At 40.0% G+C, this 19,436-nt stretch overlaps 1 protein-coding gene across 5 annotated transcripts in view; it reads left to right on the top strand.

Annotated features, from left to right (window-relative positions):
- Positions 1 to 19,436, top strand: part of slc4a4a (solute carrier family 4 member 4a) — a 132,277-nt gene that overhangs the window by 68,870 nt on the left and 43,971 nt on the right. For 4 of the 5 annotated variants that reach the window (XM_060907222.1, XM_060907223.1, XM_060907221.1 and 1 more), the window contains 6 exons: positions 1,408 to 1,587; positions 6,920 to 6,996; positions 13,623 to 13,780; positions 14,076 to 14,163; positions 14,264 to 14,418; positions 17,526 to 17,639. In XM_060907222.1, coding sequence (XP_060763205.1) covers positions 1,408 to 1,587; positions 6,920 to 6,996; positions 13,623 to 13,780; positions 14,076 to 14,163; positions 14,264 to 14,418; positions 17,526 to 17,639 — 772 coding nt within the window. The remainder of the gene's footprint in view (positions 1 to 1,407; positions 1,588 to 6,919; positions 6,997 to 13,622; positions 13,781 to 14,075; positions 14,164 to 14,263; positions 14,419 to 17,525; positions 17,640 to 19,436) is intronic. The other variant, XM_060907225.1, reaches the window with a different exon arrangement.

The following is a 19,436-nucleotide window of genomic DNA, read 5'->3' as shown; positions in this document are numbered from 1 at the left end:
TATATGTAAGCATTCACAATCTCACAATGCTAGCATCATACTTACTTGTAAATCTTATAAATACTGCCTAATATAATAAAGGTGATTCCAGTCTAAGGCTACATCCACACGACAACGGCAACGAGATGTTATTTAAAAATATATCGCGTCCAAATGGGCAACAATCAGTAAAATATCAGGTCCATATGGCAACGCAACGCTTGCTGAAAACGATGCAATACACATGCCACACCTCTAGGGGCGCTGTAAGACGGTCCCTTCGGAGACACCAGAACAATAGAAGAAGTAAGGACGCATGCGCATAAACTATTATGCGTGAGACTTCATATTAGCCACAAAGTCAGGAAAATCTGTTTGTAAAATTACATTATAATGACCAAATACAATGAAAAGTATTTTTCCAGTCTCACCTGTGAAAGGTAATCCCATGTGATCTCGTTTGGACGGCAAACCTGTTGGTACAGTTAAACGCAGCTAATCTTTATTCTCCGCTTTGACCTCTCCAAAATGGCGGCGAGGATGACACATGATTCTACGCGGAAGGCGGCGTCTTTAATGGTCCGGAATAAATTGAATGCTACACGTTGATGGATTAATTTGTTGTTTCTCACCTGTGAAAGGTAATCCCATATGATCTCGTTTGGACGGTAAACCTGTTGGTACAGTTAAACGCAGCACATGAATCTTTATTCTCCGCTTTGACCTATCCAATATGGCGACGAGGATGACGTATGATTCTACGCGGAAGGCGGCGTCTTTAATGGTCCGGAATAAATTGAATGCTACACGTTGATGGATTAATTTCTTCTGCGCCCTTTTTGAGGAATGTATTGTAGGACTTAAACCCACATCTGAAGAGGTGAGATCGCTCCTTTTTTTTCCCCTATTTTTGCTGGCGGGAGTCTCTCTCTCTCTCACTTTGCACCATTACACAATAAATATTCACAGTGAAAATATTTTGTAAGCGCGTTTCATGAACCAAGTTATAGGATTTGTTGACAACTCGCATCGAATTCGTTACACTTCTACCCGGCGTGAAGCACTCACAGTCATGTGGTTGTGACGTCATCGTAAACAAATCCGTTCTACTCATCCAGACGACTTCACAACGGCAACGTTGCTAGATCTTTCCACTCTGGAACCCGTTCTCAAAAAGATTGCGTTTTGGGCACCCAAAACGCCGGTGCCGTGTGGACGCCAGGCCTAAACGATAAGCAATTGTATCGGAGTCACCTGAATCCATTGCCGTGTGGACAGGGCCTAAAGCTTGCCTGCAGTTGATTTCAGGTGTATAAGGCACCATACCGAAGTTGTGAAACACTACTCAGATTATCTCTCCATAACATCTCAATATAAATTCAAATAAACGAGGCAATCGATATTCTCTTTCTCTGTTTCTTTTCTTAGAGATGATTACAGACAATCAGATTGATACCGGTCTTTTGAAGGAAGACTTGAGGGATAAAGTCACTTACACCTTGCTGAGGAAGCATCGTCACCAAACCAAGAAATCCAACCTGCGCTCCCTGGCTGACATCGGCAAGACGGTCTCCAGTGCAAGTAGGATGTTTTCCAACACGGACAATGGTAATACAAGTGCCAGTTTGGTGCAGTTCTTTTTCTTTTTTTTTTTAAAGAAAAAAACTTAATTCAACCTTTCCTCGATATTTATACAATTTTTCTTTTCCTTTCTTACATTCATAAAATTATTTTTCCTCATAAATTACTATAAAACATAATTATGACTCATTAGACCGGATTTAATTAGTAGACTTGAATGGACAAATGTTACCTGTTTAAAACCACACAGTAAGCAGGCAGACATTATATGATGGCTAATACACAGAGCTGCTGTGTGAACTGCAGGCCACATTCAGTGTATTTAATAAAAAACACTGTAATTATTAAATCCTTTAGATAGCCTTATTATCCCAGTGTGCAGTGTTGATTAATTCATTAATCACCACACATGAAACAATCAGCTATGCCTTCATTTAATTAATCATGCTAATGTCATTTTAATACCAGTGTATATTATTTAAAAATAATTTAAGGCTTATTTAAACACTGTGTGCGTGAAGGAGGCTTAGTATTTCTAATGAGCTAATCTGAAACCTGCTCACCAAACTTTGTAAATTGCTCATCCTTACATTTATATTTTTGCTGAGTTGAATAATGTCCTTCGTACATTATAGGAACAACTCACTCTGTCCTTTTTTTAATAGTGTTTAAAGGGATACTCTAGTGTTTTCAACCTAATTTCAACCCACTGCCTCTGTACTACTGTATGGATGATTGCCGCAGGCAATAATTTCAATGTGTTTCACTATAATGAGGAAAGAAACAGTGAAACCTGTGTACTTGAAATTCACATATGATGGAAATCTAAGGGCAGTTGTTGCAATTTCAGTAAAGGTTTACATGAAACATGTTTAGACTTCATTCAAATATTTCTATATCTGTATAATTCATTTTTAACACATACGTTACATTACATTACTGGCATTTAGTAGATGCTCTTATCCAGAGCGATGGACGACATATCCAGAGCAGCCTGGGGAGCAGTTGGGGGTTAGGTGCCTTGCTCAAGGGCACTTAAGCCATTTTTGCTGGTTTAGGGAATCGACTCAGCAACCTTTTGGTCCCAAATCTGCTTCTCTAACCATCAGGCCATGACCCCCCCCCCCAGAGATTTGACTACTTTTTCAAAGAGAAGAAGCTCATCTCATCTCATTATCTCTAGCCGCTTTATCCTGCTCTACAGGGTCGCAGGCAAGCTGGAGCCTATCCCAGCTGACTACGGGCGAAAGGCGGGGTACACCCTGGACAAGTCGCCAGGTCATCACAGGGCTGACACATAGACACAGACAACCATTCACACTCACATTCACACCTACGGTCAATTTAGAGTCACCAGTTAACCTAACCTGCATGTCTTTGGACTGTGGGGGAAACCGGAGCACCCGGAGGAAACCCACGCGGACACAGGGAGAACATGCAAACTCCACACAGAAAGGCCCTCGCCGGCCACGGGGCTCGAACCCGGACCTTCTTGCTATGAGGCGACAGCGCTAACCACTACACCACCGTGCCGCCCAAGAGAAGAAGCTATGGTTATATTTTATGAACCAGATGTTGCTCCAGTATTGGAAGATTGGATAAACCTACACAAGAAGAACTTCAAGAAGGCATTCTCATTTCTCATCTCATTATCTCTAGCCGCTTTATCCTGTTCTACAGGGTCACAGGCAAGCTGGAGCCTATCCCAGCTGACTACTGGCGAAAGGCGGGGTACACCCTGGACAAGTCGCCAGGTCATCACAGGGCTGACACATAGACACAGACAACCATTCACACTCACATTCACACCTACGGTCAATTTAGAGTCACCAGTTAACCTAACCTGCATGTCTTTGGACTGTGGGGGAAACCGGAGCACCCGGAGAAAACCCACGCGGACACGGGGAGAACATGCAAACTCCACACAGAAAGGCCCTCGCCGGCCACGGGGCTCGAACCCGGACCTTCTCGCTGTGAGGCGACAGCGCTAACCACTACACCACCGTGCCGCCCATCATTCTCATTTGTATATATATTTTTTATCATATTTTCATCCTAAGACCTTCACTGTTAGAGTTTGACAACTGTATTTTTGAATTTGTGTTATATTGTTGCATATTTTCAATGTTTATTGATGGAATTGAACTGCCCCTAGTTATCCATTATAGGTGAGTAAACACTTTTTTTTTTAAATTAACAAAAGAAATCCATGCTGAAATTATTGTTCAGGGAAATGTTTTATACACTGCATACTACACACTACACATGTGGCTGATGGGTATAAGATTAAATAAATCTGGAGTATTCCTTTAATGATTTTTTCTCTCCATGTGTATAAATGTTTTATATGCTGCAGTCAATAAGAAGTTTTATCATGTTGTTGTCAGTGCAACTTGTTATAGATGGGTTAATCTCAGTCAGTTATTAGCTTTAGGTTAGTCACAATTATCATTGTCATTAAAGCAATGACCTGGGAAAAGTACTCGTTCCTGTGAAACATTTCCTTTCATGCTGCGTAAAACAAAACTTTATGATCTAATATATCAGTTAAATTATGACGCACCTATATATTGCTTTCCATTGATAATTCCTATTTCAGAAGGTCTCTCTCTCATAATAAAGCTTGACCTGCGATATTGCGTATGCAGTTGGGTGAAAAATTAAAGGGAAAAAAACTTACAGTGGCTTTGGTATGCTGTAGGGGCATTTTGCTGGCATGATTTGGGTCAACTTTTCCCTTTAAATGGAAGTGCAAGTGCAAATCCTTACAAAGTTCTTCTGACTGATCATGTTTAGCCAATAATAATGTGAGGGATCTCTTCCAGGATGACCTTGACTCCATTCACAGGGCACTGAATGGTTTGGTCAATATGGAAATGATGTAAATCATATCCTATGGCCTTCAACCAGATCTCAACCCAATTGGGTGATTTTGGAGTGACATGTTAACCGTGTCTACCAACATCATCAAAACACCTACTGAGGGAATAGATATAGCTTTAGGAAGAATTGCGTTCATTGCTCTAGTAGAGATGCAGAGACTTGTAGAATCTATACCAAGGAAAAAATGAAGCTGTTCTGTTGGCTTGTGGTGGCTCAGCACCATCCACAGACAGTTAATGTTGTTTTGTTTTCCTTTAATTTTTTACTCGCGTGTATATTATAGACTAAAAACATTTTGATCCAAACACTCTTCAACTTTCATGTGTAAATATTGAAAGCTCAAATGATGATTAACCCAGTAAACAAGTTACTCAGGCATCTCACAAACTGTATCTCTACTTTCTCACGTTCTTTCAACTTACTCTTAAACCACTGCATTGGCTTTTCGCAATGCCTTTCTTCACTTTGCTTCAATTCTTTCTCCCCGTTCCCTGCTGCTATACTGTAAGCTCATAGTTCATTTGAGAGCTCAGTGCCTTGTCTAACAGCTCACAAGTCTGAGGAAGATCTGAGAACCTTGGGAAATCTGAACACAGGATGGCTTAGTAAGTCTAGTGACTAATCTCGGATCCCCCCATTAGACCACGCTACATGTCAAGTAGAGTCCTTACATTTGCATGCTTGGTTTATTGTATTGTGGAGTGATACGAGTGTTTAATAACTCATCTGTTTGTCTCCTAAAGTTGGCCATCCTGATTTGTCTTTGTGCCATTTGCATCCAGCCAACCAACCCAGTTGTTCTTGTGGTGTTAAAGTACCTTGCCAAGTTGTCATAAAATCCAGCTTTGTTGTCTGTTGATATCATAATTATCTCCTTCAATAATCTGTTGTATAACAGGAGGTCATATTGCAGTTTGGTCTTTGATCTTCAGCCCAGTCATTCAGTAACAGAATTTTCCACTGCCTCGTGTTATAAGGAACATAGATTTCTATCAGTGTTTATCAGTAATACTGGATTAAGAAATTAAAGTACAAAGATCTGCCCTTGTTTGAAATAAATCCATTTTTTTCTCGCTATTTAAAAAAAAAATATATCTGTGAGGACAGGATTTGTTTTGCCTGCATCAAACTGACACCCATACCATTGTTGTGTTATTTATTTATCTATTTATTTATTTATTATTTGTCGCTGTTAACTGTGTAGATATTCCCACAGTGGTGTCAGGACTACTGTTTTTTTTTTCCCCCTGATTCTTTTGTTTCCTCAGCATAGCAGACTAGTCTCGGGTTCATATAGCTTAATGGTTAAACTACAGTAAAGTCCACCTCACCAGAAGTATTTCCATCCATCCATCCATTATCTGTAGCCGCTTATCCTGTTCTACAGGGTTGCAGGCAAGCTGGAGCCTATCCAAGCTGACTACGGGTGAAAGGCGGGGTACACCCTGGACAAGTCGCCAGATCATCACAGGGCTGACACATAGACACAGACAACCATTCACACTCACATTCACACCTACGGTCAATTTAGAGTCACCAGTTAACCTAACCTGCATGTCTTTGGACTGTGGGGGAAACTGGAGCACCCGGAGGAAACCCACGCGGACACGGGGAGAACATGCAAACTCCACACAGAAAGGCCCTCGCCGGCCGCGAACCCAGGACCTTCTTGCTGTGAGGCGACAGTGCTAACCACTACACCACTGTGCCGCCCCAGAAGTATTTCCATTGAATTAAATTTTACAATAACTTGAAATGGGGTGGCATGGTGGTGGAGTAGTTAGCACTGTCGCCTCACAGCAAGAAGGTTCTGGGTTCGAGCCCAGTGGCCGATGGGAGCCTTTCTGTGTAGAGTTTGTATGTTCTCCCTATGTCTGCGTGGGGGTGCTCCGGTTTCCCCCACAGTCTAAAGACATGCAGGTTAGGCTAACTGGAGGCTCTAAATTGACTGGAGCTGTGAATGGTTGTTTGCCTCTATGTGTCAGCCCTGCGATGATTTGGTGACTTGTCCAGGGTGTACCCCGCCTCTCACCCATAGTCAGCTGGGATAGGCTCCAGCTTGCCTGTGACCCTGCAGGACAGGATAAGCAGCTACAGATAATGGATGGATGGATGGAATAACCTGAAGTCCAGTGTATGGTGAGAAGCCTCATGTTTTGAGGAAATAGTGTGTCCTTTCTTACTAAGTAAAATCTTTATCTTTAAAAGAGGCTGTTTGGCCCTTTGGAGTTGCATGGTCCAGTTTATGAGGTGTTCCCTAGTTGATTTCATGTGGATGTCCATAACAGACATGGCATGCCTTCACTCTCCAGCTTGGGATTTGCTTTCTGGTCTTCTCTTCAGCTATGCATGCAGAGTGGAATGGGTCACTGTCTCTGTGCTGAACTTTCTTTCTCATTGATTTGCCACCAATTGTCACTGATTTGCGAGTTGAGATCACTGAGCTAACCATATCAGGGCTGATCATTTTTCTCAGGTAGTCCTGCCACTGCACATCGAAACCTGAAGTCAAGCAGCATGAATGATATATCTGATAAACCAGAAAAGGATCAGGTATGTTCATTTCCAAATATTCTCTTTCCCACATGTTTTCATGTTCAAATTAATATTTACAGCGAGCTTACAGATTAGCAGAGTTATGATGAATGATGTTTATTTTAGACAGTGTAACAGCTTTATGGAACACTTTAAGTCAACTTGTTGGTAATTAGCAAATCCAAAGTAAATCTTTCACATTGCAGTCCAGACTTGAGTTGTCCCATTTGTCCATCTTTCTTCACATAATGTGATTCCAACATAAACTGTCAACGAAAGGTTTTTGAACACCTAACCAAACTGACGTTTTCTCTCATGTTGACTAGAAACTGTAAAGCCGTCCTCCGTTCAGATACTCCTTTACCTCTGACTGTTACAAAACATTGATCCTGGAGACTCCTTCCATAACTGCTAAATAAACCTTACTGAAAACCGCACATCAACAATTACACGTTTTTAAATCTGTCTATGTGAAGGATATGTGTATACGTTGTCCCTTTAGAAAAAAATAATGTATTAGAACATGCGAGTTAATATAAAGTTGGAATGACTAACTGAGCTCAGAATCAATCATTCAACATCACTCTGGAATTTAAGAAACTTCAGGTGTTTAAAAACTTTATACTGACAGAATAATGTCACTTACTTGTAACGACGCATTTTTCATTGGCTGTCTAATTCCAGTTTAATGTAACCTATCAGTCAAACATTTGCATAACTCATTTTTAACATGTATAACCTGGCCTTCTGTTTGGCAATATATCTTCATCTCACTTATTAGCAGTATTTCGGAGAACATGGTGTACAGGTGTAAATGCAAGTGTAAATGTGGGAAAATACCATATATGGGGTGGGTCACCACAAAATGAGTCCCATTGGTCAAAAAATGAAAAGATGTTTTATTGGTTATTATATATTGACAGTTAATTACATTTAAAACAAGGGGTCATTTGTTAAATTTGGTGCAGCCAATCCGGAGAAAATGTTTAAGGCATTATTGTCTTAACAGAAAATCAAGTTTGGAGAAAATCAATTGTTTGATGTGTAGACTGAAATTAATACATAGCACACATTTATTTGGTCTACAAAGTCATATTCGTAGGTTGTTTTACAGTATAATATTTTGGTGATGGATACATTATAGAGTAAGGAATGTGTTTATGGCAAAATGAAGGGAAGTCATGGCCTAATGGTTAGAGAAGCAGCTTTGGGCCCAAAAGGTTGCTAGTTTGATTCCCTGGACCAGCAGGACTGGTTGAAGTGCCCTTGAGCAAGCCACCTAACCCCCAACTGCTCCAGCAAGAGTGGTGGTATACCTTATGTCTGATTAGCCAAAGAAAAACTGATGATGTGATTATCAGTTCAGGCGGTGTCCAGCCAAATCTAGTCTTATGGCAAAATTAGAAAAATGATACTGGGTCATTTTTTCATATACTCTCATTTCAAATCACTGTATCTGAGAATGAACCTTTGCAACACTGGACCCATTTTGTGGTGATGCCTCATATCATGTAAGGCTGCAAAATCCTTGATTAAAAAAAAAAATCTCAATTTTGAGATTAGAATTGAGATTATAATTTTCAGTCACAGTTCTTTGAGACATTTTGTAAGGAACAGTATGTATAGTAGATTTATGAAAATCGTTACATTTTCATTACCATGCTATTTACTGTAGCAGAAAAGGATAACCACATTTTCCTAGTGGACATTTGTGAATTATATCTACAACCCCGATTCCAAAAAAGTTGGGACAAAGTACAAATTGTAAATAAAAACGGAATGCAATGATGTGGAAGTTTCAAAATTCCATATTTTATTCAGAATAGAACATAGATGACATATCAAATGTTTAAACTGAGAAAATGTATCATTTAAAGAGAAAAATTAGGTGATTTTAAATTTCATGACAACAACACATCTCAAAAAAGTTGGGACAAGGCCATGTTTATCACTGTGAGACATCCCCTTTTCTCTTTACAACAGTCTGTAAACGTCTGGGGACTGAGGAGACAAGTTGCTCAAGTTTAGGGATAGGAATGTTAACCCATTCTTGTCTAATGTAGGATTCTAGTTGCTCAACTGTCTTAGGTCTTTTTTGTCGTATCTTCCGTTTTATGATGCGCCAAATGTTTTCTATGGGTGAAAGATCTGGACTGCAGGCTGGCCAGTTCAGTACCCGGACCCTTCTTCTACACAGCCATGATGCTGTAATTGATGCAGTATGTGGTTTGGCATTGTCATGTTGGAAAATGCAAGGTCTTCCCTGAAAGAGACGTCGTCTGGATGGGAGCATATGTTGCTCTAGAACCTGGATATACCTTTCAGCATTGATGGTGTCTTTCCAGATGTGTAAGCTGCCCATGCCACACGCACTAATGCAACCCCATACCATCAGAGATGCAGGCTTCTGAACTGAGCGCTGATAACAACTTGGGTCGTCTTTCTCCTCTTTAGTCCCAATGACACGGCGTCCCTGATTTCCATAAAGAACTTCAAATTTTGATTCGTCTGACCACAGAACAGTTTTCCACTTTGCCACAGTCCATTTTAAATGAGCCTTGGCCCAGAGAAGACATCTGCGCTTCTGGATCATGTTTAGATACGGCTTCTTCTTTGAACTATAGAGTTTTAGCTGGCAACGGCGGATGGCACGGTGAATTGTGTTCGCAGATAATGTTCTCTGGAAATATTCCTGAGCCCATTTTGTGATTTCCAATACAGAAGCATGCCTGTATGTGATGCAGTGCCGTCTAAGGGCCCGAAGATCATGGGCACCCAGTATGGTTTTCCAGCCTTGACCCTTACACACAGAGATTCTTCCAGATTCTCTGAATCTTTTGATGATATTATGCACTGTAGATGATGATATGTTCAAACTCTTTGCAATTTTACACTGTCGAACTCCTTTCTGATATTGCTCCACTATTTGTTGGCACAGAATTAGGGGGATCGGTGATCCTCTTCCCATCTTTACTTCTGAGAGCCGCTGCCACTCCAAGATGCTCTTTTTATACCCAGTCATGTTAATGACCTATTGCCAATTGACCTAATGAGTTGCAATTTGGTCCTCCAGCTGTTCCTTTTTTGTACCTTTAACTTTTCCAGCCTCTTATTGCCCTGTCCCAACTTTTTTGAGATGTGTTGCTGTCATGAAATTTCAAATGAGCCAATATTTGGCGTGAAATTTCAAAATGTCTCACTTTCGACATTTGATATGTTGTCTATGTTCTATTGTGAATACAATATCAGTTTTTGAGATTTGTAAATTATTGCATTCCGTTTTTATTTACAATTTGTACTTTGTCCCAACTTTTTTGGAATTGGGGTTGGAGACTGTGACAGTAAGTTGGCCTAGTGCTTAGTGTGCCCGCCTCCTGATCAGGAGATTGGAAGTTCTACTCGTGGTTGGATCATACCCAAGACCATCGTAAAAATGGTACCTACTGCCGTCTGGCAAGGCATGCTGCAATACAGATGCGAGTGTTGGAGTCAAACTCTCATGGTTACCAGAGGACTAACCCCCCCACTGTAACCTTAGCTGTATAGGTACGAGGCTGAGGGCTATGGAGATCAGCGCCGCCTAATCGCATGGTGCGAGAAGGACTTTAGATATCTAGTCTGCATTTTGAGTTACTGAATTACCAAATCACTGGCACATCTGTACGTACTTGTAAAACAACAACAACTGCTGTTTAGTCCATCCATCCATTTGGCATATCACTACAGTGACGTGACCGCTCTGACGGCTTCAGCCATCAAAGTTTCTAGGGAACGTTACAGTAGTGGTCCTGCTGTTTAGTATAAAACTTTAATCATATAAAGATGATGTGAGTGTAATATGGCTTGTGAATATTTAAAGGTACGGTAACCCTCGGGACTATGCACGAATAATATAAACATCTGGTTAAATAATTAGTCTGGGCAATGTTTTTGTTGTTCTGCTCATAGTGAGTCATAAGCCATTTGTTGGTGCGAATCTATCTTGATAAGCATGATATATATGCAGTGCACCATTGGCACTAACGAGTGAGACAGTAAGTGCAAGTCGTGCTTGCTCACCCATAATCATTTTATTCATTTTGTCACTCAGTTTATTAGTAACTGATCATTTATTATCAGTGTTGGGCACGTTACTTTCAAAAAGTAATTAGTTATAGTTACTAGTTACTTTTCCCAAAAAGTAACTGAGTTAGTAACGGAGTTACTTTGTCATAAAAGTAACTAATTACCAGAGAAAGTAATTATTCCGTTACATTTTGTTCCCCCCCCCCAAAAAAAAATCAAATTCAATTAGTGTAATCATAATAAAAGTGAATGTTAAATGTGTTTAATGACTGAAATGGACACTTAACAGAACCAGTTAGTAACATTATCTACACTATATTAATATTTTTGTGGGACAATGTGAGATAAGACATCTATCAAATGTAATATATTTTTGCAGTTATTAAAATTATGTTACTAATTACTGGCCACTGACGAGGACAAACGCTTTGTTCCTCGACATAATGTGCATTGCACGTAAACACGCTTGCCTTTTATTTCAAGTAATGGCTGTATTTCCAGTGTGAAAGCGCAGTGCTGGGCTGACCGCTCGCCATCGCTGGGTCTTCCGATTGAAAGCGTGCGCAGTAGTGCAGTAGGCGTGGCCTACCTACATATGTTGTCCAAATCTACTCTGATTGGCTTACTGTGCCGCTGTCTCGTGTCTCCCCGCCCCACACTAAAGCAGAGTAAAGAAAGGCTGAACGAGCAGCGTGCCAGATGAGAACAGCTTTAATAAAGTAACGCATAGTATTTTATTGTAAGTAACGGGAACGGCGTTATAACGATGTAAAAAGTAATTAGTTAGATTACTCGTTACTAAAAAAAGTAACGCCGTTAGTAACGCCGTTTATTCTAACGCCGTTATTCCCATCACTGTTTATTATACAGCGCATAATAATAACAACACATGCTTGTTTAGCCAGACTTCACACATATGTTCATTTTCATGACAGACAAGCAGTGGAAAAATTCCCTCATGGCTTAGCTTTCCAACATTGTTTCTATGATCGTTGTTCATTGAATAAGGAGAAATAGTGTCTATCTGTTTTATGCAATAGTTATCTAAGTGCAAATGTTGTAGAATCAACATTTTTCTTGATCCATTTGCATTGAGAAACAAGTCAAACTTGCTCTTTTAATAAGATTTGTGTCTTAACACCAAAGAAAATGTTTCATATCTTTACAAATCCTATTATGTCTAGGATTTGGTGAGTCAAAAATCATATATTCAGCCTTCTGGTGTTTCATTGCTTTGTTAGAGTGATGGTGATATGGTGCTTGCTCCCTAAAAACTCCATTAAAATGTGGAAGATTTCGAAAGCACCCTGATGTCACCATGATTGTGTCAGAAAAGTATTTCCTGCAGATGTGGCTGTGGCCTGTGTGTGTGAGATCTGCATGGATTTTTTTTTTCTTAGCTGCATACATACTTTAAGTCATGAATTTCATCTTATTGTCAGCCTGATTAGTGCTATTTCTAAATAAATACACATACTGTGAACAGTTCCAGAGTTTTATACCGTAAGTCTGTTATCTTGAAACGGTATCTGTAATTTAATGCCCTTTGGTTACATATCATGGGTTACAACCTGTTAAATGTTGAATGCACTCTATAATCCAGTATGTACTTTGGCTTTGGGAAATAAAGTGAACAGTAAATCTGACTGTGGTGTATAGTGTGTTATTCTACTGTTGCCACATTTCTGCCCCTTGGTACAGTAGTAGTTAGTAACTTTTTTACGTAGACAGAAAGTTGTTCTATGCTTTAGGGTGAAGTTTTTCTGCTCTAGTGTTCTCCTGTCATTGAGTAACACAACAGTAGACATAGCTAGCTAAATCTGACATTTCTGGTAGAGTATTAATGTAGTCGTTTTCTAGATTTATGTGTGTCTTGATGTTGAACGAAAGACAGATAGGAGTTTTATTACAATTGTGTTAATAGATTTTTATTGTTAGACAGTAATCAACTGTAGGGTTACATTCATATCAGCTTTTGAAGTTCGATGTAAACATAGAGAAAGTAGTAAAGAAAGGTTTAAAAGATTATGCCATTGCAACACTAAAATAACAGCTCACAAAAATGTTAAGAACAGTGATGACCTTGGAGCCAATAATTAAAGATAAGTTGTCTAACAGAACTTTGTGTTACGGGGTGGACAGGGTTGGAGTTGTGGGGTGCGTTTATATAGGCTGAATTATCTTCAGCTTGTAAATCTTCAGGTTTGGCCCCAGTTCAAAGGCTGTGTGTCAGCAACTGAAGTGAGCTTTGAAGTTGTATGGTACTTCAGTATATCAGCAGTAGTGGAAGCAATTACATTGTAAAAACGGCATCATTTTTGCTTCATTGTCGACGTTACCAATGGTTTTTATAGGAAGAAAGAAATGGTATGCAGGACTAAGAGAAGGCACTTGCTGAACAGCAGCCTCATTTGGACAAATGAGCACTTGTTGCCATTCCCTGGAATACATCTACCACCATTAATGTCTTGCTTTGGCATGTAGAACAACAGAGCACACTCTTTGTCCAAGACTTTGGGTAATCTTTTTTTTCTGCATTTGCTGGGTTTGTTAAATTTCCACCATGTCTGTCTGTACAGCTGAAGAACAAGTTTATGAAGAAGTTGCCCAGGGATGCCGAAGCCTCCAACGTGCTAGTCGGGGAAGTGGACTTCCTGGATGCACCCTTTGTGGCCTTCGTGAGGCTGCAGCAAGCTGTCATGCTTGGAGCACTAACAGAAGTGCCAGTTCCAACCAGGTATGACCTAAACCACACTTCACAAATCTGAGATAACCAGATATTTTGTAATCTAAAACCTTTGGCTGTTCATGGAAACAGACCCTGATTAAGCCCAAGTGTCAGGTCATGAAGAATTTGATTGGCTTCATAATGATTAGAGTTAGCAAAACTTTGCAGGTCACCATGAGCAGGTTTGGGCCTCCATGTTCTAAGTAAATACTTATCTATTTCTCTCGGAAAGTGTCAGATAGTTTTCACAGTATATGAGATGCACAGTATACCGTATTACAATAAGGTGAATTTTTCCATACAGGTTCCTTTTTATTCTTCTTGGCCCCAAAGGCAAAGCCAAGTCATACCATGAAATTGGTAGAGCCATTGCCACCCTTATGTCTGATGAGGTATGAGAAAAAAAACCATTTTCGGCTTATGCTCTAATAAGTCTTTTGCTTTATTTTGATATGAAGCCTTTAGATACTAACCAATATCTTCACTATGAAGGTTTTCCATGATATTGCGTACAAAGCCAGGGACAGACAGGATCTGCTTGCTGGCATCGACGAGTTCTTGGATGAGGTCATCGTCCTCCCTCCTGGTGAATGGGACCCTGCCATCAGGATAGAACCTCCAAAGTCCCTCCCATCTTCAGACAAAAGGTCCAGATTCGTTTAAGATTTGCATATCATCTGCATATTGTTTTACAGGCTATTATAAGTTCATTAGATTTCCTGCTACTTTTTCTTAATCACCAGAAAACTGAGTTGAACAAGAAGCTTATTTTTTATAGAATGGGGAGAGCAGGGAGACTTGGGACAAGTTTTCAGCTTTTATAGATTGTGTGAAATTCTTTGCAGGTAGCATCACATTCATATTGCATTAGAGAGGATTTACTGTACCCTCTTATCACAACATTAGTTTCCCAGCTTGTCACATACACTGGCCTCCAGACTTCACTTTTTCTGTCATTATTTTTTTTTGCGCAGACATGAGACATTGATGAGAGACATGGAACAAAAATAAAATGCCCAGGCCTACATGTTTAATTTTTATTTATTATCGAAACTTGTAACATATGAGCTGTATGAACACACAATACTGGTACAGCGAGAGAAAAATTTCAGTTTACCCAAAACCTGACTCGACAAAAACAGTTCCATTCTCAGGAAGGACTGAAAGAAGTGTAATCCTCATGCAGGTACACGCCCACATTTTTAACAAATTTTTTAAAACAATTTTATATTTGTAAACCACAAGAAAAAAACTGTAACATGATGAACTCTCCCAACTCTCCCTATCTGGCCATTATGAAAAAAAAAATCCTTTCCCCCCCTAGAATTTCTCATCTCATCTCATTATCTCTAGCCGCTTTATCCTTCTACAGGGTCGCAGGCAAGCTGGAGCCTATCCCAGCTGACTACGGGCGAAAGGCGGGGTACACCCTGGACAAGTCGCCAGGTCATCACAGGGCTGACACATAGACACAGACAACCATTCACACTCGCATTCACACCTACGGTCAATTTAGAGTCACCAGTTAACCTAACCTGCATGTCTTTGGACTGTGGGGGAAACCGGAGCACCCGGAGGAAACCCACGCGGACACGGGGAGAACATGCAAACTCCACACAGAAAGGCCCTCGCCGGCCCCGGGGCTCAAACCCAGGACCTTCTTGCTGTGAGGCGACAGCGCTAACCACTACACCACCGTGCCGCCCCCCTAGAATTTAAGTTTAGTAAATAATACTATATCTGGTAAGTCTAGACTACGTACTTTAATTCGTAACAAATCCCGAATTCACCAGCGTACATTACACCATAGAATGGAGGTGGAGGCGAAGTAGAAAATACAGGTTTTGGTTGACAAAAATATTGAACTGCACAGAGCTGACTACAGTGTCTATGGAATTAATTTTGTGCCAAAATGTTCATACAATACTTTTGAAATATCAAACAAAAACGACAAATCAAAATACAAAAAAAGAAAAAAAAGTCAAATTTTTTAGACTGGCAAACAAATTATTCGTGTAATCGTGCAAAATATCAGTCTATTACTCTTCAGAAACCTTTTATTTTTGTTCCGCGTCTTTCTCAGTTTTGTTTGACGTCATTTATTTTGGTTGCGATTCCAGCTTTCTCGTTTGCGCTCCCTGACTTTTTGCTTGCAGTTTTGGCACAAACTTCACGTGTGGGTGGGCTGTCCAGGAATGCATTCCCATTGGCTAACTTGTGTTTGACTGACGGCTATGCTCAGCCATTCCCTACTCGGATTCTGGCGGACTGTTTGACGAGTGACCGATCCATTGACGGTAAACAACAGAGGTGGAAAAACCCGGGTGCAGAAAGTAAAAACCCTGCCACGTTTTTGCTCCAGCCAATTCAATGAACCAGCTGATCCTAATTACCACATCCCCTAAGCCAGGTTGATGAGCTAATTGGTGAAATCACCTGTGTTGAGAGCACAGGCAGAAGGAAAACCTAAGCAGGACTTTTACTTTGTCAATCCAGTTTTTCCACCTCTGGTAAACAAGGATCGAGTGGACTTCAGTGGCGACTATGATATTGAATTTACACTTTGTTGAATTAATTCAATATCATAGTCGCCACTGAAGTCCACTTGATCCTTGTTTACCGTCATATAGCCAGTAGCATTCGGAACATGTTCAAAGAGGAACAGGAGCAGGACAGCAGTTAACTAAATGTCACATATGTGCAGGACAGGTGACTGCATGCTATTGCCTTGTGACCTGCTAGTAATTTATTTTAAAGAGTTTTGAGTAGTTTAGAGCTTATTAATATAAGACATTATAAACACAGATATTCGTTGTAGCTACGTTGACTATTTATGTATGGAAATGGGCTGATTGGCAAAAATATGACACGTACACAGTTACTAATCAAATAGATCACCTTGACTCAACACATTCATACCTTGGAAGCTAATATGACCTGCAGGATTTGTAGAAAATTAATTTTTTCTTTAGTATTGGCCTTGTCTTAAGGCACTTATTTGCCAAGTTCAATCAGAGAGAAATTTAAACTTTTGGTTTGTTTGCTGTTTTGTTTGTTTGGTTTCATACTGCAGGGTTGAAAATTGTTCTTATAAAACTTTCATTTATTGCTCAGAAATAAGATGATGGAAAAAGGTTAAAAAAATGTGCCAAAAGCATTTAAACAGTACAAAAATCAAAGACAGGGCCAGCACTAAATAAATGATTTTATTTAAAAAAATTAAATAAAAAAATCAAAGTCCTTCCCATGCCACGTGGCGCCGATCTCCGTAGCCGTCGGCCTCTCACATAGCTAGGTTTACAGTGGGGGGCTAGTCCTCTGGTAACCGCAAGAGTTTGACTCCCCACTTGCATCTGTATTGCAGCATGCCTTGCCAGATGGCAGTAGGTACCATTTTTATGATGGTCTTTGGTATGACCCGACCGTGAATGGAACTCATGATCAAGAAGCAGACACGCTAACCACGCTTACTAACTTGCAGTATTTAAACATAAAATAAATTCTATATATATAAATTACTCCTTTAAATGTGTTCTGTATTTCATTCAGCTTAATTTTTTATGTATCTATTTTCATGTCTCGTTCCAAATATCCAAAACACATGGCATTTCTTTAGAACTGCAGCTCTGTCCTTTCTATTCGTCTGTCAGATTAATGGAAGTGAAAGTACCCTTAAAACACTGGCTAAGTGCGGACACTGTTTACACTGACTGTCCTATTCAGCATCTCCTGTCTGCTTGCGTCTGTTTTCCAGAAAGAATATGTACGCCGGAGGGGACAACGCACAGATGAATGGAGACACGCCTCATGATGGGGGCCATGGTGGTGGAGGACATGCCATCGGTGAAGAACTGAAAAAGACAGGGCGGTGAGTTTTTAAGTGCCTCTAGTTTTTGAAATGTTCCTCTCTTCTCTATTATGTTCCCCTTAGGTCAGCAGTTCTAAAAATAGCACCTCAAAAGGAAACAACCATTATAACGTGTCTGTCTTTTGAGGTTAAGTAATCTGAAGAACAGGAAGACTCCAGGCTTATTTGTCAGACACATATTAAAAGAGCTGAGTTGAAATGGCTTCATCGATGCTGTCCAAAATATCACTTTAATTGAACATCGGAGTCTTAGTGTAATAAAATGGATTTTAAATGGAACGTCACCTCTGACATTCTCAAATCGTCCAAAATCAGAATTTGTCTGAAGACCTGGTTTAAGTGCTTTGTAATATTAAATAGATATTAGTATACATAGACTGTGTAGAATATGAAAGCATTGGTATACTCTTATAATATACATAATTCTATTCAGAACTTACATAATATTTATGCAGGGAAAGTTACTCGTATTTATAGGCTCGGCATTGGAATGGTTCAGGTCTCACCTGTCTCACCGGACATTCTGTGTCAGCCTTGGTGACTCTGTGTCCTCCACTGCTCCTCTCTCATGTGGGGTCCCACAGGGTTCAGTGCTGGGCCCTCTTCTATTTTCTTTGTACCTTCTTCCACTTGGTTCCATTCTCAGGAAGCATGGCATTCTTTTCCACTGTTATGCTGATGACACTCAGATTTATGTGCCCCTAAAAAAGGCTGATTCATACTCCCTTACGCCACTGTTAAATTGTTTAGAGGATGTCAAGGCTTGGATGTCTCTAAACTTTTTAAATTTTAATGAAAAAAAGACCCAGTCGATCTGGGTTCCTTGGCACAATATGCCAAACCTATAGTTAATGATTTGGGGGTAAAAGTGGACGGGGACCTTAAGTTTGATAACCAGATTAAAGCAGTGGTGAAAGGAAGCTATTTTCAGTTGCGGCAGTTGGCAAAAATAAAACCTTTTTTACCCAGACAGCACTTTAAAGCAGTAATTCATGCCTTTGTGACCACTCGGCTAGATTACTGCAATGCACTTTATATGGGGGTCAGTGGGTCCTCCATTGCACATCTTCAAATAGTACAAAATGCAGCCGCATGTCTTTTAACTGGCACAAGGAAATTTGAGCACATTTTACCGATTTTAGCTTTGCTCCACTGGCCACCCGTCCATTTTAGAATTCATTTTAAAATTCTTTTATTTGTTTTTAAATCTTTAAATGGTCTTGCTCCATCGTACCTCTCTGAGCTGCTATACCCCTATACACCCAGCCGAGCTCTCAGGTCAGCTGACCAGCTGCTCCTGAGAGTTCCCAAGACGAGGCTGAAGCTCAGAGGGGACCGGGCTTTTTCGGTTGCAGCTCCAAAATTATGGAATGCATTGCCGCTGCACATTAGACAGGCCTCCTCACTGTCTAATTTTAAAACTCTTCTTAAAACGCACCTCTTTTCTTTGGCTTTTAACACCATGTAGGTTGTTGATTTTATGTACACAGATATTTTATTTGGAGTGGACAGCCTATTTAATTATTTATTTTTATTTTATGTTCTCTGGTGTTATTTTATTGTACAGCACTTATTTTATTGTATAGTTTTATTGTGTTTATTTATTGTACAGCACTTTGGAAACCTTTGTGTTTATTTAAACTGTGCTTTATAAATAAAATTGGATTGGATTGGATTGGATTAGAGATTGGTTACGCAGTTGCTTACGTTCTTGGCTTATGTGGCATTTTACTTGCATGTTGTTCATGGCTATGAGGTTGCCAAATTTTTCAGGAGTAGGAAAAAAAACACTCCAAA

This window comes from Neoarius graeffei, chromosome 24, assembly GCF_027579695.1.
Source record: "Neoarius graeffei isolate fNeoGra1 chromosome 24, fNeoGra1.pri, whole genome shotgun sequence".
Classification (NCBI taxonomy): Eukaryota; Metazoa; Chordata; class Actinopteri; order Siluriformes; family Ariidae; genus Neoarius; species Neoarius graeffei.
The sequence above is the reverse complement of the archived record's forward strand: the minus strand, read 5'-3'. Positions and strand labels throughout refer to the sequence as shown.